At 45.7% G+C, this 22,212-nt stretch overlaps 5 protein-coding genes across 5 annotated transcripts; 2 read left to right on the top strand and 3 right to left on the bottom strand.

Annotated features, from left to right (window-relative positions):
- Positions 1 to 1,556: 1,556 nt before the first annotated feature.
- DFL_004015 (uncharacterized protein) lies at positions 1,557 to 2,534 on the bottom strand (the record flags this gene model as incomplete). Its single annotated transcript, XM_067633040.1, has 2 exons — positions 1,557 to 2,395; positions 2,468 to 2,534. The coding sequence occupies 2 exons, from the start codon at positions 2,532 to 2,534 to the stop codon at positions 1,557 to 1,559; spliced, it is 906 nt and encodes a 301-aa protein (XP_067491248.1).
- A 1,008-nt stretch (positions 2,535 to 3,542) lies between these two features.
- DFL_004014 (uncharacterized protein) lies at positions 3,543 to 4,175 on the top strand (the record flags this gene model as incomplete). Its single annotated transcript, XM_067633039.1, has 1 exon — positions 3,543 to 4,175. The coding sequence occupies one exon, from the start codon at positions 3,543 to 3,545 to the stop codon at positions 4,173 to 4,175; it is 633 nt and encodes a 210-aa protein (XP_067491247.1).
- A 1,279-nt stretch (positions 4,176 to 5,454) lies between these two features.
- DFL_004013 (uncharacterized protein) lies at positions 5,455 to 6,655 on the bottom strand (the record flags this gene model as incomplete). The annotated part of the gene is made up of 2 exons (XM_067633038.1): positions 5,455 to 6,315; positions 6,398 to 6,655. 2 exons carry the CDS (start codon positions 6,653 to 6,655, stop codon positions 5,455 to 5,457), a joined length of 1,119 nt encoding a protein of 372 aa, XP_067491246.1.
- A 5,988-nt stretch (positions 6,656 to 12,643) lies between these two features.
- Positions 12,644 to 16,438, bottom strand: DFL_004012 (uncharacterized protein; the record flags this gene model as incomplete). Its single annotated transcript, XM_067633037.1, has 10 exons — positions 12,644 to 12,687; positions 12,755 to 12,829; positions 12,887 to 13,244; positions 13,304 to 13,500; positions 13,549 to 13,621; positions 13,686 to 13,954; positions 14,018 to 14,134; positions 14,195 to 15,358; positions 15,422 to 16,324; positions 16,411 to 16,438. 10 exons carry the CDS (start codon positions 16,436 to 16,438, stop codon positions 12,644 to 12,646), a joined length of 3,228 nt encoding a protein of 1,075 aa, XP_067491245.1.
- A 1,106-nt stretch (positions 16,439 to 17,544) lies between these two features.
- On the top strand, positions 17,545 to 22,192 carry DFL_004011 (uncharacterized protein; the record flags this gene model as incomplete). Its single annotated transcript, XM_067633036.1, has 14 exons — positions 17,545 to 17,770; positions 17,832 to 18,083; positions 18,143 to 18,246; positions 18,300 to 18,452; positions 18,505 to 18,789; positions 18,845 to 18,952; positions 19,017 to 19,240; positions 19,294 to 19,586; positions 19,656 to 19,916; positions 19,981 to 20,359; positions 21,400 to 21,432; positions 21,564 to 21,678; positions 21,939 to 22,034; positions 22,121 to 22,192. 14 exons carry the CDS (start codon positions 17,545 to 17,547, stop codon positions 22,190 to 22,192), a joined length of 2,601 nt encoding a protein of 866 aa, XP_067491244.1.
- Positions 22,193 to 22,212: the final 20 nt, after the last annotated feature.

The following is a 22,212-nucleotide window of genomic DNA, read 5'->3' as shown; positions in this document are numbered from 1 at the left end:
GTTTTTCGATCTGAGCGGGCGAGCTACTGTTCCGAGGCGGTCTCGTGACGGTGTTTAATTGCTTAAAAAATCTCACTGTATACAATTGAAAATCCATCGATCTACATAACGGCAGACCATTCGTATTATGGCTATCCTTGGGTAGTAGGTTCCCACTTGTAATCTACAGGATCAAGTCAGATCTCCAGAGCAGCCGTTCTATCAGTTCGAGGGCATTCTGGCAACACAAAAAATACAACAAAAGCCTAGAGTAAACTCGTTTCCTAGCCTAGCATGTCGACGGAGATCCAGACCAGGATTCGATCATTATGGATTTTCGTAGTTTATCGGGTACCTTCTGTCCAGGCGCATATTTATCCACATACCCCCCTCAATCTACGGCCATTCCACACCCTCAGCCGGATCTCCCATCTTTCCGTCTGAATCCTCGCCATAACCAAAGTCTTGCATAGTGTTATACCCATGATCATGATCATACGGATAAACATCAACTTCATTATCATCCTAGAGCTCACCCTCCTCTTCCTCCCTTTTCTTTTTCTCGTACCCATCTTCTTCCATCTCCCTAGCAGCCATCTTCCCAGGTTTCAACCCCATCCAATCAACCAAAAGAGTCCACAGATCAGCCTTATCAGTCGACTCCATAAAATGGGACGTGTACCCTCCAGCATCGGCATAAAACAACTGTTGCGGGGATTTCTTTTTCTTATAAAAAAAAACGCAGCCGAACCCCCATCCTTCTTATTACAGGGGCCTGGATCGTTTTTCTCTGCATTGTAAAATGCTATAAGCCCGGGGCCTATGGAATCTTCGGACGTACGAACGGGTATATTCTGTACAAAGTCGTTTTCGGAGCCGATCTAGTACAGAGTAAGGCTAAGATGGATCCATGTTGTCGCCATATTCACCTCGTGGGGATTGTATTAAATGGCGAGATTTAGGTTAATAGTTGCCTGAGCATGAAAGAGACAATATCAGTTGAGTTTATTACTATATTTTAAAACAGACGATCCTAGAAACTGTACCGCGCCAGTTGGCGTCGTTTATAGAAGGAAAAGGAAGAAAACACACAAAAGTACTAAAAAACTTAGAATAAAGCCTTAATACTCCTATTCAACCCCCCCGAAATGCAAAATACCCAAAGTAAACCAAGAAGAAGAAGAAGAAGTAAAAGTACAAGAAAGGAAAAGGTTCGAGACCGTTGTGTAAAAAAACAAAAGCTAGCCGCAGAATAAAAAGGACGAGAGGGTTTTGGTCATGTAGCAAAGGTTGGTGTTCGAAGTAACTGCATAAGGGAAATAAAAAAAAAGGGAAAGGGAAGTTTGCTTGCTGGGAATGTATGTATGGACTCCTGCGGGGATCCGGATGTTACAAAAGGAATAGGGGAACGCTGGACTGGACATAGTAATGCGCTGGGACACTTGGGACGAAGGATACGGGGGTAAGATACAATAGAAAACACGACCTGCGAATCCTCGCGGTTCATATTAAGTGAGGACAGCGGTTTCTTTATTTGCTGACGGAAAAGCCGGCGCGACAAATTCCAAGATATCCTTCTACCAAATTTGAAGGGCAACGGGCGCACCGGGTGTTTCGATGCGGAAACCAAGAGTATTGCCGGTCCGTGTTTGTTGGAGTGACTGATTGCTGGTGTCGTGGCTTAGCCACCCCAAGGCAATACGTAATTCCGCGATCGCAGATTCTAGTCTACCGCCGGATTGTTCGTTGTGACGTTGAAGTTTCCCATCCCATCCATCATATTGTAAACTGATACCACCACCCCTCTTTGCTGTTTCCTTCAACAAAAGAATCCAAGCTTTCGAAATCTCTTCGTAGGCGATGTTCTTGTGATGGTTGTGAATAGGGTTCTCCCAGTTTGGCAGTCGGTGAATGATAGCCGTGGCACCATCGAGAAACTCGAGACCATTCGAGAACGTTTGTTCGTTGGGCGGAAGAAAGTGTGGGGTGTAGTCGGATAGCGCATCTAGCAACTCGAGCAGAGCCGGTCGAACACGATTATAGGCATAATCTCCTTCTGGATTTCCTCCGTATGGGAACGACTGGCGGACAGCGTTTTCATAGTTGTGGAGGAGATTTAGCGAGCTGCTGACAGTTGGCTTTGGCGCAACAGCAGAAATTTCCGCAGTGAGTTGGGGATTTCGTTCGCACAAAGTTCGTAAGAGCGACTTCAGGCCGTTGGCATCGAGAGTCTCCAAAAGTCTGGGAAGGGGTAATGGCCTCCCCGTGACAGAAGTTCTAGCCCGTTTAATGGTTCGAGATTGTGTTGGCTGGCCACCAGGTATGTTTCTAATAGCGAGGTTGGGAGATGCAGTAGGAGATGCAGACATTCGGTCGTCGTCATTGTCTTCAGGGCTTGCTTTGCGTTTTTTGGAGGCTAAAGAAGGCTGTCAGTTAAATATTCATGTTTTTTTCTTTTATCATATGCGAAAATATAAAGAAGCCATACCCATATACAGCCCATTGGGTTTTGGCGATACCCTTCGACTGGCAAGGGCGGCAAAGGGGTTGCTCATTTCGACGGCTTTATTTTGAAATATTGACGGTGACGACGGTAGCTCCCTAGGAAGTGATGTATATTTCACAGTCTAAGAGGGTATTTCTGACAGCCGATCTGAAGGAGGTGAGATAGATGTTCAGGGGATGTACCAGGTTGGGTGGAGGTAATTCGGTCTGGTTGTAGCGAATCGTTTTGAGGCAAACAGAATGTAAATAGAAACGTCGAGGTGTTTTCGGTAATCTGACCAGTGGAAAAGGAGGTCTATACGAAACAGGATCCAAGTACGGTGCTAGTTATAGCCAGTGATATCCTCTGCTGATACCCGGAATAGGTCGAATCCAAACGCCACACGCAAGCTGTAGAGGGGCTGTTGGAGTAATCGTCCTCTCGAACCAAAAGTGCCCCTGGTCGAACTCCCGCAGCCGAACTACAGCATGCCGGAGGAAGGAATAATGGCGGGATCGGTATGGACCTCGGTGGTAGTTGCGAGCGATGTCTCGGAGGAAGCGGACTTTGATGGAAGGATGGTGGTCGAGATGGTGAGGGTTGGGTTGAGGGAGAAAGTGACAGTCGTAGGAGGGAGAGAAGAATTGACAGGAGTCTTGCTGCCTTTAGCCAACTTGGGCGGGCTAAAACACAGAACCAAGACTGTCAACACAACTCGAGAAATCCAACAAGCCCCCCTGCAAAAGTGCGTTGTTTGTCAAGAGTCTACGTAGGCTCCTGCGTGGCAGTTCCATCTGACAAATCGATTCTTCATCCTTTCATTTCTTCCCTATTAAGAGTTTACCGAACAATGATCAGATAGACTCGGAATGGAATGGTATCTACGCTATAGCTTATGCGCATTATTGCCGACGTCTACATTTCTTTACTTAACTACCAACACGGTACAACATCGAAACATGTTTAAAAGGTAACATTGACTCGTACATGTGAAGCATGCTAGGAATCCAATCCTTTCTTCTCGAATTTTTAATCTTTCTTATAAGTTTATCACAAACACAACCCCCTGCTATTTTCAATGGCCGATTCCTACGTTGGTGGCAAGATCGGACACGGGAGGATCGTGTTTATCGGCGTGCCACATGGTCCGCACAGTTTTGTAGGTCCTAATCCAGAACACAACGGCGTAGCAAAAGTGGTGCATGTTGTACAACTTGTTGTAGTAATTACCGTTGATGGCGCTATTGGGCATGGGATTCGTGTATTGATAGGTGTACCACATGGTCCGCAAAGCGTTGCAGGTCCTACTCCGCCGGGACAGATGGGCGTTGGAAACGTTGTGCAGGTCGTGCAAGCCGTAGTTGTAGGAGGCAGGATAGAGCAAGGTATGCGAGTGTTAATCGGAGATCCGCATGGACCGCATAGAGTTTTTGGACCTAAACCCCCGGGACAAAGGGGAGTTGGAAATGTTGTACAAGTTGTGCAAGCGGTCGTAGTCGGTGGTGGGTGTGGGCAAGGAGGATGGGCTATTGGGGTTCCGCACGGTCCGCATAGAACGGACGCAGGGAATCTAGGACAGATCGGTGTAGAGAACGTCGAGCAACTTGTGCAGGGCTCTCCTTTGGGACACGCGGCGGCGACCACGAGCGTGTTGCCGTATGCAATGAGGACGTTGAATAGAATTAACCTTATCATCATGATTGGTCTCTGATACGGTGGATCTCTGCCTTAAACTTTAAAACTGCATACGAGGCAGAACATCGTGGAGAGTCAATTGTACGTATCTCAGATAAGAAATATTTTGAATATAATTTGCAATTCTCAAGGGTATAACGGAATACATACGCCGTGGTGAATTTATATTATGAGGTCTAATATAACTATATATAAGCGATCGAGTATACCAGTATCGTCGAGAAGCGAGACAAAATATCTAAATATCAGTCGATTCCAGAATTAAAGAATAAAGCCGCATACATGAAATCCTATAATTAATTGTAAGAGGACATCAAATCCTGACCCATTTTATAACTTTGCGGGTCGGGAATGAAACCCGCCGACCCCATCGTTGTCCCATCGTCAGACAAGGCTCGGATTCCTTAAAATAGAGAAACTAGTCTCCGGACTATGGCTAAATGGGAAATATCGTCATGAATTGAAGTCAGCTACACCAACCAGCATCAGAATCAGCTACGATCAGCAGCAGTCGACATGCGAATACTACCCCGAACCCTTGCAGAAGCTTAACTCTTCGCTTGTAAAACAAGCTCTGGTGCCGAAGAGCCGTTCCCCCCGATGCGGAAGAGAGGAGGCTGATGCCAATGCAACTTAACTCCAGGTCGTTTACTTTCTTTTTTAGAATTTTCTGGTAAATTTTATTCCTGGAGAGACCGATATCAATTTATCTGTTATCATAGGAATTGAGCCAACCAATCAGCACGGCAAGGAACCGAAACTTCCGACTGACAAGCTAGGTTCTACGAGCCGTCTTAATTAAGCACAAATTGACTGACAACACGTTTCTATCACAAGCCTCAACCCTACCTCGCTATCTACAGGATTCCGGTAGGGTTTCCGATATGACAGTTGCAGGTGCCCTACCTCCTATACGTAATCTATGCAAAAATTTTTCTGGTTTAAGCAGTAATTCAGGCGGTATTAATACTTCGGGAGAAATGTGGATGTTACTATCTTGCCACTGCTGCGTATGCTACATTCATATTCATGAGATGCCATGCGTACAATTTTCATCCATGATTAGGGGTTCCGAGAGACAGGTAAACTCCTGCTTCTATTTTGATATAGATATGCCGCGATATCGACCACACAAAGAAATATATATATTCCGGTTTCCTTGACGCCTGTGCTCTAATAAAAAAAATACAACATTCCAACACATGACAGAGTGAAAGGTTCATGGATAGTTATTGATATATATCAGGTACAAAGTGATGGGGTAGATTGGGGAATATGAGCGACGGTTACCAAGCCTAATTGGCCTGAGCTAACTTTCGCAATTTGAGTTTGTTTTCTCTCTTGAAGAGCCTACTCGCCGATGCTTTATTCGAGCTTCCACTTGCATCCGGATAGTGCGGCTTTATACATATATTCCAACCACAGCAAGCGATGTGACCGCAAACTTCTCCCTTCGTACAATCGGCATCGGTTTTGCATCCGTCCTCCTCCTTCTTAGGGCAGAGCGGAAGGTTGGCGAATGATGTGCAGAAGCTTGCCTTAATACCCTTCATGCAAAAGGTTTCGTCGTTTCCAGCGCCATTGCAACCCTTCTTGCTTTCGTTATCACATTGCCATTCCTTAACATCATCACAGGATGGATCCGAGCAGACACCGTTGACACAAGTAGCACCGTCTTTGCACTTGGCATCACAAGCTCCACAGTTCTTGACATCCGTAAAGACGTTTTTGCAGGTTCCGCCACACTTCTCCTGTGTCTTGGAGCAAACCACAGCGGCTTTCTGGACGACAGCAGTAAATTTAACAATTGAAGTGGTGGTCTGGGTGACAACTACGGTTTCAGTCGTCGGGGCGGCAGATCCACTCTTAATTCCCCAACAAGAACAAGCGGAACTGTATCTGACTGCTCCAGAGCAGTAGCTGGCGTATCCTGGGATTGCTGCGGCCGATGTGGTGGCAGCGGGCTTAGGTGCAGGTGTGGTGGTAGGAGCTGGTTTTTCCTCCTTTTCAGCTCCATAATCCCCATATCTCCTTCGCAATTTGTTCTTCTTCTCATCAACGTCGTCGTCATCCTTTGCATCATCTTTCGAATCTTTTGCGTCATCCTTTGCTGCAGGCGTCTCTTCCGGTTCCTCTGCACTGGCAGTAACGGTTTCCTAAAAGGATAATAGAATAATAAGTCGTATATTCATAGAGTAATTCATTTTCGTGGCCCCCTGAGCCTGTAGGTTCTCTTACCGTTTTAGTGCCCACAGTAGAAGAGGCGGTTATTGTCTTCACGACAGTATTCGTGATTGTAACTGGTGCTGGCCCCATAGCCCCCATAAACTTTGAACAGTCTGCGATTCTATCCGACATGGGCACCTTGACCGCAGTTCCCGTAACCCCGCGAGCACAATTGTCGGCATTGCATCCAGCTGCGTATAAATATGCATCGGCGAATTTGATACCAGCCGCCGCAAGGTATAAAAAGGAGTGAACAAAAGTTGGCTTCATAATGATCGTCTTGTCGAAAACCTCGACTACCACATTAATACAATGTAAAGAGCGTTGAAGTGTCGAGACTTAAGGGAATCGGCGGCCTGGATCTCGTCCTTTAGAATCCACCCAGTTAGTCCTGCGACTACCCAATGACCTTTAGTAGGGATTTCAAGTGTCGAATACCTCAGAAATTCAGCCCGGCAAAACTGGGAAACATTTGGTTTTTCAACTGCAAGGAATTTGTATGGAGACTTAAGTGTCTCTATATACTGAGGACTCGTCTTGTTCATCAGTCCACGAAAATGTGGAGGGTATGTCGGATAAGACCCTGTGAATTGGATTGGCTTGGCTCGAGGCTACCTCAATATATCGAGACGTTAAGCACGAAGTGACTTCACTTGCCTATTAAAACGCTTGCTTGCTTAGCGGCGCCCCGCAACCGCATCATTGTGGATGTACTTGCCGTTGACATGGTCGCTCGCGATTACTCGCCTGTTGGATAGATAGGTCTAATTGTTGCCGGTTGGGCTTTTGCCCATGGAAAACATGATATTATGGGCACGCCGCTGATGGAATAAGAAAATTTAAGTTACGGGACGAATTAACCAAATAGTATATGCCCTTGGTGTCGGTCTGCCGTTTTAAGGTGATGCCGCGTGAATTTTAAAAGTACAACTGTTGTGTAAATTTGGCATGTTCTTGACAATATGCGTTTTGTACCTGTCGATGCGAGATGCAACACCCTACAACAAACTAAATGGGTAGGCGTTCCCGCATTCAGCTATATGCTATGCTCTCCCATTTTGGGGGGCATTTTTTTTTTAAATTTTATTATTATTATTATTTATTTTTAAAAAGCTTTCAAGAATTTGAGAAAGTATATGTGGTTTTCAATTGGGGGTAGTAAATATAAGTAGTGGCAACACAGGGCAAGCCCAAGTCGGCTCAAAGGCCTGGGCGGGTTTCTCCGAACGGATGTCCCGTATGCGAACCTTGATGTTTTGTAATGTCAAGACAGCGCGCGGAGCCTATTTAGTTGTCAAAAGTATGTTGCATGAATTTCCAGTAATAATATCTCGAGATCTCCCGCATATTGAAAAACTTTGACTCAATTCTTAGATTGCTATATTTCAGTGAAATCCCAATAAAACGTTAATTAGCTGATAGTTACATGAATACTTATATCGGCATTAGTGCCGAATGCCTGGTTGGCATGAGTGGAGATCGATATCATAGTTGAATGTTAGCCGATGCCTAAAGATTTAGCTGCTTATCACAGTGCACCATTGTAAATTATAGATTTTTGCGCGCCTGTTGAAATATAAAGGGAAGTTGGATTCCAGATTCAACTGGCGTATCTGGCAAAACAAAGTCTCAGTTCATAGCACACAGTGCTAGTGTGAAATTTGTGGTAAAACAAACCACAGCACCGAATCTACTTAACTTCAGCTGAGACAATGTGGTTGGGGGTATAGGTTATATACAGAAATTTCGAAATAAATAAAGTAATGAATTCAGGGAAAGAGTGATTTCCGATTTCCACTACGCCTGCTCAAAAGACTCCTAGTCTCCTAGTCGTAATCGTATCGGATAGATTTCGGTCGTAGAAGTCGTTTAGCAATTGTACCAGCACCACATTCTGTTATAGAAGTTGGAAAAATTAGTAAGTCATGTATGCCAAGTGGAAATTGCATTTCACATACCCGGGTCCGCAGACACAGCTGTATTGTCCGTTCCTGCAGGAGGAGCATTGGCGCTTGTGAAGCTCAGCAACAGTACCGGGCTCAGCCATTGGCTCTGGAGCTGGGGCCGCGACGACGGTGGCAACAAAGGCGAGGATGATAACGTTGAAGACCTTCATTTTGTTTTCTGCAATAAAGGCTGGTTAGAACGTAATCCCACGAGACTCAAACAAAGAGGGGAGGTATTTAAATGTTTACAGATTGAAGTTTTTTTTCTGGAAGTAGACTATAGGATTGTTTGTAGAAGTGCTTTGGTTCTGTCGATCTGTTCCTTTGCTTGATGATGAAAGAAAGAAAGAATGACATTGTGAAGGCGATATCCTCAGTATTTATAGATATTTCTGATATCCCATTTGCACTTTTGCTCCTTGTTGATAGCTATTATCTCAATACTAATCCTTTGATACGAGGTGGAGGTGATGATCCATGGGTCGTATCCGTGCACGTGTAGGTCGTAGGTAGTGAAGTGCGAATATGCGGGAATTCGGTTTTGGGCATAGTAGATAGGAGCATCGGTGTAAACCGTAGACCGATACCGTAGCTATAGGACAATCATGATACAGGATGTGCGTATAAGTATGGGTCCACACAAGGCAAACTGCGAAACATGGGATCGACTCGGGTCTGAAATCGGGAGAAATGTGTTGATTGTTGGAATTCGGTTAAAGTCACACAAGGAACAGGGGGTCCGGGGACAAAGTCAAGGTGGGATGCCAAATCTCTCAGCTCGGGTCAGCTCGAGGTCTATAGCATCACCTTGTTACTTTCTGTTGGCTTTTCAGGCTAAATCCTTCGACAACAAGTCTTGAGGATAGAGACATCTTTTGTCGCCTGTTCCCTCGCGACCCTGTCAAATTAATTTGACGTAAAGCTACGGCCTTTTGCTGTCCGTATACCTTCGCACTTGTAATAGCAGATCGTATGATATCCGTGGTTACCTGGTTGGCAGCTGGCCCGGTTCCATTGCAGAGAGCTCTCGCGTGGGAAATTTCAATATCATTATCTGATACAGCCAAGCGCTTATGAACCTCACGTTCGCACTTACTCAAAAGTCTAGAGGGTCAACTTCACCACTCATCAATTTGCGGGCTCAGGAACAGTTGGATTTCTACGATGTCGGCTAGCGCCGAAATCGATTGCACAATTCCGATTCGCGTCAGTGGCTATGTATCCGGATCACGGGCCGAGCGCAATTTTGTGGGGTTTAATGTATGTATGCTGACGTTACGAGCCCGGACGGATCGTATCGTTTGAAAAAGACCATGTTTTGGCTAGGAGGCTCAAGGTTTAATTCATTATACTCTTACAACCAATTGGGCCTTTTGTGGGGATTGCGGAGGGAATGGTGGTGCGCAAGTTTGATGCATATATCCCTCGAGCCCTCTACTCCCTGCAACTACTTAATACCAATACCTGGTTATCGATTACTGATCACCATCTTCCTGGGTTGGCAATCGGGATTTCTTTTTGTAAGTTCGCAAATTTGCTGTATTTGCTTCTGTATCCTTCATCCAACTTGAACCGGGCGCTATATTCTTATATATGCATGCCTAAGCATGCTTTAAGATCTTGCATTCTCCCCAAGTAATGGCCCGATTTCCCGCGATATCATCAAAATCATCTAGAGGATAAGTTACTTGTGTATCCAACCCCACCTCCCCATCCAGTTCATATTTCTGCAACATTTTTATCATGTCCTAACCCCATATTTCTTATTTAAGCTTAGTCTATACTACCAGTTCACGAAATAATGTTTCAGCTACTTTAGTTTTGTTCCTAGGATCTTACAGAGATATAGGCGAATATGAAGTGGAAGAATATTTTACGCAGAATCATTCCATCGGGAATTTCGAAAGGGTATTATTTCTCCTTAGTAGTTGTTGATATTGCGAAGTTCTATATAGTTAATCGTAAGGCCAACATTGAGGCAATTGTCCCATTCCCCTAACACTGGACTTAGAACACTCGGCTGTACCGAGGAAATTTAACTGTACGCTGGGGCAAGCTAAAAGGAACTTCAAAATTAGAGGCGGCTCTGCCTCCTAGTGTCTACATACTAATTTAATTCTACTTGGGGTTTGGATAAATGTGTTCTAGCTGATGGATCGAACTGGTAGGCGTGACAGAAAGGCAGCGGCTGCACCGTCGAAGGAAATATATAAACTAAATTTATAAAGTAATAGGAGAGCTAGCTATAGATACTGCAGTGGGCATTCTGTACCCAAATTCTGTACCCGAGTTCTACGACGAGTAGTGGACCAAGGACCTTCTCCTTATCTTACCCGTAGAGAGCGATTGAAAATTAAAATAGATTTTATTATAACCTTTAACCGCGAAGGCTTCCGGGGTGGAGGCCTAATGTACCTTAGGATAAACGGCTGCTAGTATCCGAAAAAAACCCCTAAATATTCTGTAGCCGCCTATCTACGATTCCAATCTTCGTTTTGTTAGCTCAATCATCCCGCGTATTCGTTTTCCCGAAATGGAGTGACGTCTGAGAGCAAATATCAGTTGATGCTGATATCAGAAGGACGACTTACAGTGAAACTCTTAAACCCTTAAGACTTTTTATTTCCTTTTAATTACATGTACATACAATGTAAGAAACTTCAGGTTTTTATCTCAAAGGATATGCTCTTGAAGGATTTATACAGTTTACTGGGCTAGACCCGGTCTTGTCAAAATCCCACCCCGGAATCCACAGATACACTTTGGTTTCGGAGCCGAACTCGCACTTTCTGTTATTGCTATGAAATTACAGCCCAATCCCGTTCTCGGCGTGAGCGATGGTATGTATGATGCCCTTAAGCGAATAGCGCGGGGTGGTTTAACGAGCTTATTATATTCTCATCCTGGTTACTAAGATTCTACAGCATGTCTTCGACCGAAGGCTTCTTGATAGCACACACGGGCCTTGACTCCGATTTTAAGCCTATCACTTGAGTCAATATACTCCTTAAGCCTTACTCGGCCCAAAGGTCGGAAACCACATTTAAAATCCCACGATATTGAGACCAATAGAGAAATTGGTTAACATGGCCCCAGGTAATCTAAAGAGTCGGCGGTTTCGGGACTTCTTTCTGGAATGAATTCATCCGCATTCATAGACATATAAACGAATACAAATATTACTAACCACAAATTATGTAGAAGTTTCATGTGGATGTCAGAAGGTGACGTCGGCATCCGTTTCTATCGCTCACAAAAGAAGAAAATGTTAAACAGCAGGATCAAAGAGCTAGAGCCCTCCTCTCGATCTCGCAAGGACAATATCGATATACAGCCGAAGACAATCCGGAGTAACCAGCGGGGTAACTCTAGTCGCCCACACTTCGTCCATTTTGAAATTTTGAAGCGGGATGTTTCCCTGCTAAAGGAAAGGATAGAATATCCTGATTCTGGCATATTGTATACGGGTCCTCGAGGATAAATGCTCCTAGGTTATGTTCGTTCAAAACCCCGGCTTAACTGACCTCGGATATCAGCCTCCATGAAGTATCCACGCTTAACCAATCTTTGGCCACCCAGCAGTCATTGCTTACAGTTATTGACCAAGACCTAAGCGCGTAAGCTCAAGGCATGGACCTAAGGGATAGGAGACGAATTCCCCTAGGCTTTCAAACCAACTTTTCTCTTCCTTCACTATAGACATCATCCACGGCAACTATGGCGAATATCTTTCTTGAACCCAACGTTATATACTTGCATGCTCGCGTAGACTTCAATGAACTACCGACATATAGTTTTCCATTCTTCAATTAAAGGTATATACTCAAGTATATATATATTTCACATCCTATAGACCGTACTCACCATCTTATCTGACGCACAAAATGTATCAATAGGTAGATTCGGCCGTTTTATGGATTCATCCTACATCTCCACATTTGCAAGTTACGGATTGCCAAGAAGTAATTCGACTTTAAAATTTACCATTCGATCGAATTCAACTTGCCTCGACTTCTGATTCTTCAGCTCCAGACTCAAGAGGAATCGACAACACAATTTCAAAGGAAATGCAACAGACTTCAATTCGGTCCGCAACTTTAACTACAGTGTTGCGGTGTGAACATCAGGCCTTAAAATGATGAAAGTCCAATAATAATGCGGTAAGAAATGATGGCAAGAGAAAAAAAAATGCTAGTACTGTGAGATCTAATCTATGCTTTCACATAAGAAAGGATCTATATGTGGGTATAGTAATTAATATGCCTAACGAATGCGTTGATGCGACGAGGACAGGACATTTCAAACTTGCGGTTTAATCCGTTTGGGTCCCGCGGCTGGTCAATCCAGTTTTGATTGCTAACGGGAGGACAATGTTAGAATATCTTTTCCTTTGAGTGATATAGGATGTTTCCGAGCGACTTACCATCACAAGTGGCCTTAGCGTCACCGAACAGCATGCGGGTGTTGGGCATGTAAAACATCGGGTTTGGAACATCAGCTGTATATGATCCGTCAGTATCTCAAAATATACAATCTAGGAGTGGAAGATCTTTACCGTATCCAGACGCCATGCCTCTCTTCATAACGATAACGGACTTGGCCTTATAAGCATCGATGATTGGCATACCAGCGATTGGGCTGTTTGGACGAAGCGCAATTGGGTTGACAGTATCGTTTGCACCAATAACCAAGGCGAGATCGGTGTCTGGGAAATCTTCGTTGATTTCATCCATCTCGAGGACAATATCGTATGGCACGGATGCTTCGGCTAGGAGCACGTTGCATTGACCGGGCATACGTCCTGCGACCGGGTGGATGGCGAAGCGAACCTTGATTCCGCGGGCTTGAAGGATTTTGACTATTTCAGCGATTGGGTATTGAGCTTTGGCCATTGCCATGCCGTATCCGACGATCTATATATTTTAGTGTGAGTGATAGTAGCTTTATGGGTCGTGTTGGCGACTTTTCTTACAATAATGACACTTTCGGAGTTCAGTAGAGCATCAACTGTCTCGTCGACTGAAGTCTTGGTGATAACGCCTTCCATTTTATGTTCTTCTTGCGCGATTGGAGCAATGCCTCCGAAAAGAACGTTTGTGATAGATCGATTCATACCAACGCACATGATGTACGAAAGAATGGATCCGCTGACGCCGATGAGAGATCCGACTACGAAAGCATTAGCATGGTTCCAAACAAGCATTCCATGTTACTCACCAGTTGTTAGAAGAGGGTTATCTAGCATAACACCCTCTGCGACAAGAGCAAATCCAGAGTAGGCATTAAGAACCTAGATATTGATTAATTAGAACCAAGTTGGTATTTCCAAGCATATAGTGTCAAGGCTCCCTTACCGTGATAACTACGGGCATATCTGCCCCTCCAATCGCCGCAGTTGTGGTATAACCTTTCGCAAACGAGAGAAGCGCATTCACTGTTAAGCATGTTGCAGCTATACCGGGATTTCCAATCGCCGAAGTTGCGAAAAGTGCACCAGTGGCTACATTGGCTCCCAATAACCCTGAATTTATTGCATGTCTCCCTTTAAAGGCTATCGGCTTTGATGACATCTTGCCGGCAAGTTTTAAGAATGCAACAATAGAACCAGTGAAAGTAACACCACCTATTCCAAGATGGTTAGAATGATATAAAGAAACCTTCACCCAACTTTCGGATGGAGACTTACCAATGAGAACTCCGAGATATGCAGTAACGAGATGTGAGGTCGAGATATCATTAACATGGCTGAGGACGAGTCCGATACTTGTGAACACGGCTGCGAGGCCAACAACGGAGTGAAGGGCTATATGTAGGGGTCAGTAAAGCGTTACATTTGGGACTTGTTTGCATGAGAATAATTTACCGGCAACAGTCTGTGGCAACGAGGTTGGTGTGATCCTGAATCCAATGGCAGCGCCAGCGATACCTCCAAGGGCAGCAAGGACTCCGAATTGTGTCAAAGTTTGAGACGAAAAGTCGAGGGATGAAAGGGCTGCAAGCACACCGACTGCAACACCAAGCATTCCAAGAATATTTCCCCGTCTAGCGCTGGCCTGGGAAGATAATCCAGAAATAGAGGCAATGCATAGGAGTGAGGATACGAGATATCCGGCAGTGGGAAGACCATCGATAGCAAGACCTCCAAGTCCAGAAGCGACAAAAGCGGCACCAAATACACCGGCAGGAATTGACCAAAGATAACCGTATTCTGGTGGATCAGTTGGTCGTTTAAACATATCTAACATACGCTTTGTGATCACGAAACCACCGGAGACATTGACGAAGGCCAAGGCAACTGATACTGCACCAAGCAATTGGGGGAAGGTTCCTGGGAAGTAGCCTCCACCCATGAGGAAGAAGCCTCCGACACCGACCATACCAGAGATTGCATTTGTGACGCTCATAAGAGGGGAATGAAGAGCTGGCTGGACACCCCAGACCGCCCTATATCCAACAAGACCGGCAAGCCCAAAGGTAAAGATGTTACTCATAAAGATAGGCGAAGTCAGTTTTCCGAGAGCCAAGAGTCCACCAAGTCCACCGGTAGCAACAGCAACTTCCTGGGTAGTCTTTTGCCATGGAGTAATTTCAAGTGTTTGGGTCGCTTTATCATCAACCTTGGGTTTGGCTGGTGGAGGAGGCGGGGTTGGACGTGGAGCAGGGGGCAAGATGGATCCATTTTGAGTTACAATTGAACCTCGAACAACCTCGTCGTTAAGATCTACGGCGAATGATTTTCCTTCAGCGCCTTCCATAGAAAGCAGAAACTTGGTAATGTTGTTGCCATATAGAGTCGAAGATTGAGTGGGCAGCCTTGATGGGAGGTCGGTATAGCCAATGATGTGCACGTCGTTCTTGGTGACGATTTCGCCCGCCTTGGTCAAACTTACGTTTCCACCAGCTTCAGCAGCGAGATCAACAATTACGGAACCGGGTTTCATATCAGCTATCATTTCCTCAGTGATCAATCGAGGAGCAGGTTTTCCAGGAATCAGAGCCGTAGTAATGATGATATCAACTTCCTTGGCTATTTCCCGGATAACGATATTAGATTTATGTCACCTGTCGACGTTCCATATAGAAGACCAACCTTGTTGATGAAAGAGTTTCATTTCAGCCTCGATGAATTCTTTGGACATGACTTTTGCGTAGCCACCTCCTCCTTCACCAGATTCTTCAAAGTCGACACGGATTGGCTCGGCACCAAGAGATTGTACCTGTTCAAGAGCAGCCTCTCGAGTATCAAAACCTCGAACGATTGCACCCATACGACGGGCAGTGACAATGGCTGAAAGACCAGCCACACCAGCACCAATTACAAGGACCTTGCAAGGAGGAATCTTTCCGGCTGCAGTAACTTGTCCGGTAAAGAAACGTCCAAAATGATTTGAAGCTTCCAAAACGGCTTTGTAACCCGCGATATTGGCCATAGAGCTCAATGCATCGAAAGCTTGAGCTCTAGAAATTCTGGGAATCATATCCATAGCGAAAGAGGTAGTCCCTTGGTTTGCTAGAGCTTCAACCAGAGGCTTGTTGATGGCGGGGCTAATGAACGAAATGAGAGTTGACCCACGACGAAGATTTGGAACCTCAGTATCAAGACTCGGTGCCCGAACTTTTAGCAAGATATCGCTGTCAGCCCAAATGGATTTCCGATCTCCGATTGTAGCACCAGCAGCTTCATAGGCACGATCAGAGAAGCTGGACTCAGCACCGGCTCCTTGTTCAATAATGACTTTTTTGAAGCCCTTCTTGCGGAGCTGGGCGACATTTTGAGGAGCTATGGCGACACGACGCTCGTTGGGGAAAGTTTCAAGAGGAATTCCAATAGTTAAGTTTGTGTAAGGTGTTCCAGAAGGCTTTGGGACCTCAGTCGAGTTCCTGGAAGCAGAAGTGGAGAAAACACTGGTTTGGTTTCCATTATGGCCGGGTCGGAGGGATACTAATCTATGACCGACATACCCACTACACGAGACCAGCCGGGAAGAAGACACTTTATCGATATCACGGAATTAGTAAATGCATTTCGTAGTTGCACGAAATTGCTACACCAGATGAGCTCGAACGCGGGGAACATACACAGTCCGGAAGAGAGAACAGTCTTCATCTTGACGGCATTGCCAAAGCATGGAGAGCTCGAGCCAACAGTCAGAATCATCGTGAAGATGTGTGTTGCTTGCCTCGGCTCGGGATTACATCCCACTCTTACTGCAATCTCGCTACTGCTGGGGTAGTGAAGATGGAGACGAGGTTTCTTGCATCTGCGGATTAAATAGAGCCTTCTACCTCTGTGGATAGAATGTACAGAAGAAGTGTATTGTAATGTATTGTATCAAGTCCAAGTCGCCCGGCGCAACTGTGCGTCTATGAGGGAGTTAACGAGTCGACAGACAGTTGGGTTTAAAATGTAGAACTACTTCGGCCAACCCCTCAATTCAACCAACAAGGCTATGCAATGCGGAGTATATTACTAGACAGTGATACAATCGCTCGGACCGTCGAATCGTCATGCATATCTGGGGGGTCCAATCTAATCTGGGGCCCCGCACCGTACGGCGTTGGCTCATCCGACTGTTGCATTGCTCTTTCCTCATCTATCAGTATCCTGCTGGCTAATGTTCCCCACAGTATCCGTATAGCCCTCTACGGAAAAGCATGGCAAACCCGGTCTCATGCATGCCTGCTTCTTCGCGCCGCCTCTGGACTAGGCCGGGGGTAGCTATTTGCAATGAACAGACTAGCCAGCTGATCCATATGCCATGGTTTCGGGCCAAGATGGCAGCTAATTTGTATGTAGACCGGTCGCGTGAAGGCCGCATAATTAGGGCCACGATCTCACCCTCACAGGTGGCTGTCCCAAGTGTCAAACAACTTTAATAAAGTGGATCTTGCATTACGTACATTTCTTGATATTCGCTCGAAAATATCATTTCCCGCGATATCCTGGCCTGGAAAGCTGCATTCAAGATACAAACTTCTAGTCTGTACAGGCGATCTTTTTAGCTGCTTCGTACCACCGCCGAGAGCCACGTTCGCTCAAATCCAACGTCGCACCGACAACCAACGACGCTAACATCCAGATCTCAGCTGTAGCCTCTTAAGGGCCCCCTTAACGGCATATAACTTACTCGAGGCAATCGATACTGTAAATGCTAGGTTATCGTGATACTATCAGCAACTAGTCGCGACTGGCGGAGGTATTCACCGCGTTGAATGGACGGAATGTCCTTCGCTGGCGAAGGATCGCGCAGCGTAGCGGGGAACCATACAAATACCTGGCATAGCCCGATACATCTGGTTTCCGACGATGCAACAGAGTCTTTCGAGGATCCAGATGCCGGACCGAGCCGCCAAATGCTGGACAATAAACCGGGGTTTCTGGACTGGTCTACAGAAGCTCCCGGGCAGAGAGTCGCATACGATGATCTTACTGCGATAGGTGCTCTATACCTCGTTACAGCCTCTCGCCGAATGGAACTATTGACGTTGGATGCGTACAGACTGGATTCACGAATATACGATTGAACAGCTACGGCTACGGATTCTTCGCGGTGGAGGTGGGATCACTACGTACTTTAGGGTACTTGCGGATGCTAGCCAGGCTTGGATTGTACTTATACTGTCTGGGTTGGCTGTTGGGTTTATTGCTGCGGCGATAGATATCGCTGGAAACTGGCTAGCTGACGTAAAAACTGGTGTCTGCACAACATCCTTTTATCTAAATCACTCGTTCTGCTGCTGGGGCCTCCAATGTTCGTATTTTGAGTTCCCTGCCTGCCTGCCTGCAATAACTCCACTGACTGTTCGATAGCGACGGAGCAATGCAAGGATTGGGTAACATGGGGACATTTATTTCACGTTGGGCCTGCGGGTGGAGTATATGTAGTACAATATCTAATTTTTATCTTATTCTCTGTAAGCTCATCTTCGCCCGTTGCCAATAACATGGAATACTGATGCGGTGGTAGGTCATATTTGCCCTATCTGCATGCATTTTGGTTCTACGATATGCTCCATATGCTCGTCAAAGCGGTATCCCCGAGATAAAGACCGTACTGGGTGGGTTCGTCATTCGCCGATTTATGGGCGGATGGACTTTGCTTATAAAATCCCTCGGCTTGGTAGGTCGCGTATAAACGGTATGCTTAGCGATGTTGGCTAACGGCTGGACAGTGTCTGTCGGTCGCCTCAGGTTTATGGCTTGGAAAGGAAGGCCCCTTGGTACACGTGGCTTGCAGCTGTGCCAATATCCTCATGAAGCCGTTCCATTCTATCAGTCAAAATGAAGCTCGTAAGCGAGAGATCCTGTCTGCAGCTGCAGCTGCAGGGATATCGGTGGCTTTCGGGTCGCCGATTGGAGGCGTCCTGTTCAGTTTGGAGCAGGTTTCATACTACTTCCCAGACAAGACTATGTGGCAGAGCTTCGTCTGTGCTATGGTGGCGGCTGTTACACTACAGGTTAGGTTTGGAATCTTGATTTTAGGTCCATATTTGAGCTAACGAATGGGATCAGTTTATGAACCCATTTAGGACGGAAAAACTGGTCATGTACCAAGTTATATTCACTCGAGGGTGGCACGACTTTGAGCTAATCCCGTTCTGTGTTTTGGGCATAATGGGGGTGAGTACTGCGGGAACACTCTTGGGGCAAGTTGATTCTAAACAGCCCGTGTTTTAATTCTTAGGGACTATACGGTGGTCTTTTCATTAAAGTCAACATCTTCATAGCCGGGCTTCGAAGGAGGACTTGGGTGAAATCTTTCCCGGTTCTCGAGGTCTTTGTAGTCGCCCTCGCGTCTGCTCTGATCAATTATCCGAATGTATTGATGAGGGCTCAAGTATCTGAACTCGTTGCCAATCTCTTCCAGGAGTGCAGTGCTACAAATGATGACATCTTGGACATCTGCCAGTATGTTCCGTTTCAAAAATTCATCTTGCACGTGGTATTAACGTTGTGAATAGAGACGGAAAGACCGCTGGTCCAGTGTCACTCCTGATCTTAGCCTCCGTGCTAGGGATGATACTTGCTTCTTTTACGTTTGGACTACAGATCCCTGCAGGAATTTTACTCCCTTCAATGGGAATTGGTGCTCTGTATGGACGAGCCATGGGCATGGTTGTTCAAGTCTGGCAGAGAAACAATCCCACGGCTTGGATGTTAAGGTCCTGTGAACCGGATGTTCAATGCATTACGCCCGGTGTCTACGCAATCGTAGGAGCCGCATCGGCTGTCGGAGGTGTTACTCGAATGACAGGTAATCGGAGAAAACGAATCACAGCCTTTCTTTTGTTTCCAATTGGCTAACGATTTATCCCCTCTCTAGTTTCGATCGTTGTCATTATGTTCGAGTTGACCGGAGCTCTGACTTATGTACTACCGATCATGGTGGCAGTATTGATTAGCAAATGGGTTGGAGATGCATTTGATCGCAAAGGAATCTACGAGGCCTGGATAAATTTCCAGGAATACCCGTTCTTGGATAACCGCGAAGAGCCAGTTCCCGATCTACTGGTTTCACAAGTCATGACAAGACTCGAAGATACCGTTGTGATCGAGGCGATTGGTCATACAATCGCATCCTTAGGTATGATTAAAATTACTCGGTTATCTATTCTTCGATACAATTACTAAAAATGCTATTGTATTAGATGATTTACTCCACACCCAACCCTACAAAGGATTTCCCGTCGTGGCAGACGCTAGGGATGCCTTGCTTCTAGGCTACATTTCTAGAACCGAGCTTCGGTACGCTATCGACAAGGCTAGAAATTTACCTCGAACAACGGAATGTCACTTCGGGGGTTCTGCTTTAATCGGGACCGTGTCTGAGAATTCTCTCGACATGCGACCATGGATGGACCATACACCGATGACGCTTCCAGCGAGAAGCTCACTGATGCTAGCAACATCATTGTTCCAAGATCTCGGACTGAGGTACCTGCTATTCCAATACCATGGGCAACTGCAGGGATTAATGACAAAGAAGGATGCTTGGTTCATCCTGAATTCGGTGAAGGATGAGAAGAGGTTTGTGCATGCAACCAGGGATAGGTTCGCTGGAGATGTAAATTCTACGAACTTTATATCTTCGAGTTGAGGAGGCCGTTTAATTGTTTCTGTTGGCTGGTACAGATAGGTCTAGGTGCATGATGCATATGCATATTTGTGTTCGGCGAGCATGAGATCGAGTGGCGGGATGGTAAAACCATGTGAATCACGAAGGGCTATCGTCAGTGGTAATCTGCGATCGGCTTCGAATCATCGATAATCCGTTTCTTTATATATATTGATGAGCGTATACTTCTATCGGCGTTGAATTATCATAAAAATAAACTATGGTGTTTTATAGTCCCGTAGCCTGAATAGAATTCAAAGGCGGACCAGATTGCAATTAGAAAAATAAGCTCGCTGGTGCATGGATACCCTGGATAGAATGGAGAGCCTCGGGGAGTCGTGTTGACTTTGTTGTATTTCTGTATTAGAATTCATGAGCGTGCTGTACGTAAGTACATGTATAGCAGGTTCACGCTCAAAAGGATCCTCTACAGGTACTTAGGTACTTAGTAAGTACCTAAATATAAGGTAAGGATATATCAGGGTCTATCGGATGTCGATGTCAGCCGGCAACCCCGAGTTGGTTGGACGTAAGGACTGGGTTTAGTGGGTGCATAATGCTGCCTTGAAACTGGGGCTAGCAGCTCCGCACTATGGCGCCGTTAAGACCGTCTTTAAACCCGCCCGTCTGCGGTTCTGGAACCTGCAAGGACGGCGTGGAATGGCCGCTAGTTACCTGTGTATACTACTTGGTGAATATCGGGGCGGGCGGCATGCAGAGAAAACAATAATGCCCCTGGCTTGCCAGTCAACTAAGCAGTTAGCTGCTAAAATAGAAATACCGACTTGACTCGACTGTGACTAAGCCATGTGAAGTAGTTCAAGAATTTCTGCATGAAACAATTTCTGATCCTGTATTCTTCTCCTTCTTCTCCTTCTTACCTCCACAGACCACCGAAAACTCTAAGGGAACAACGATAACCGTCTAACTCCTCATCGAAGAGGAAAACCAGGGACTTGTTCTCTGTAACCGTGCCGGATCGAAGGTTTGTTCTCTGTGAACTGTTCCATCCTGCACTGTTTGCCCAGCAGCTTTGTTTGAGGTGTTTTACTTGGACCTATTTTTGCCTCTGAAAAATTTTTTGTACTTACTAACACACCACCTGGCCATCCACAGAACCTCTCTCCACTCCATCTCCACTTCACCACCACCGCAATCAGCAGAAGCCATAAAACCGAACTGCAGGCTCCTCCAACAGCGCTCACTTGCATCCTCTGCCGATACTAATACCGTCGTCTGAAAGCAAGGATCCAGACTGTGAAAGAGACCCTGAGAGAAGAATTATACAAGTGTTTTTTTTTCTCTTCTCTTTTTACAGCACTACCACCCAAGAAACCCTCACTAGAACTAAGCGGGGACTTCTCTGTCCGCGAAGATTGTTCATGCATTTGCACCCAAGGACCTTTTCATCACCATCATTTTGCAATTCCAGTTGGAATCCGACCAAGACTTGTCGGAAGCGTTTGCAAATTTTTTGTAGTGGTTAAAAAGAGCCTTACAGTTTTGAATAATCAACAACCCCCCAAAACTGCACCGGTAGCCTCGTTTTCGGCAGCAGTACACAGATACTTGACGATTTCTATCGAAGTGAGTTTTTCTTCTTCCATTTCCCTAGGCAGACTCGAGCAAACTATCATTTCTGTAGAGCAGTTGCTAACCTACCTTCATTCTAGGTGTCTCGCATGTCATCTTGGATTGCTAGAGTTATCATTCCTATACGAACCGGACCGCTTTTACGTACCTGATAATCCTATATTTGTACCGT

This window comes from Arthrobotrys flagrans, assembly GCF_004000055.1.
Source record: "Arthrobotrys flagrans strain CBS H-5679 chromosome Unknown unitig_0, whole genome shotgun sequence".
In the NCBI taxonomy this organism is placed as follows: domain Eukaryota; kingdom Fungi; phylum Ascomycota; class Orbiliomycetes; order Orbiliales; family Orbiliaceae; genus Arthrobotrys; species Arthrobotrys flagrans.
The sequence above is the reverse complement of the archived record's forward strand: the minus strand, read 5'-3'. Positions and strand labels throughout refer to the sequence as shown.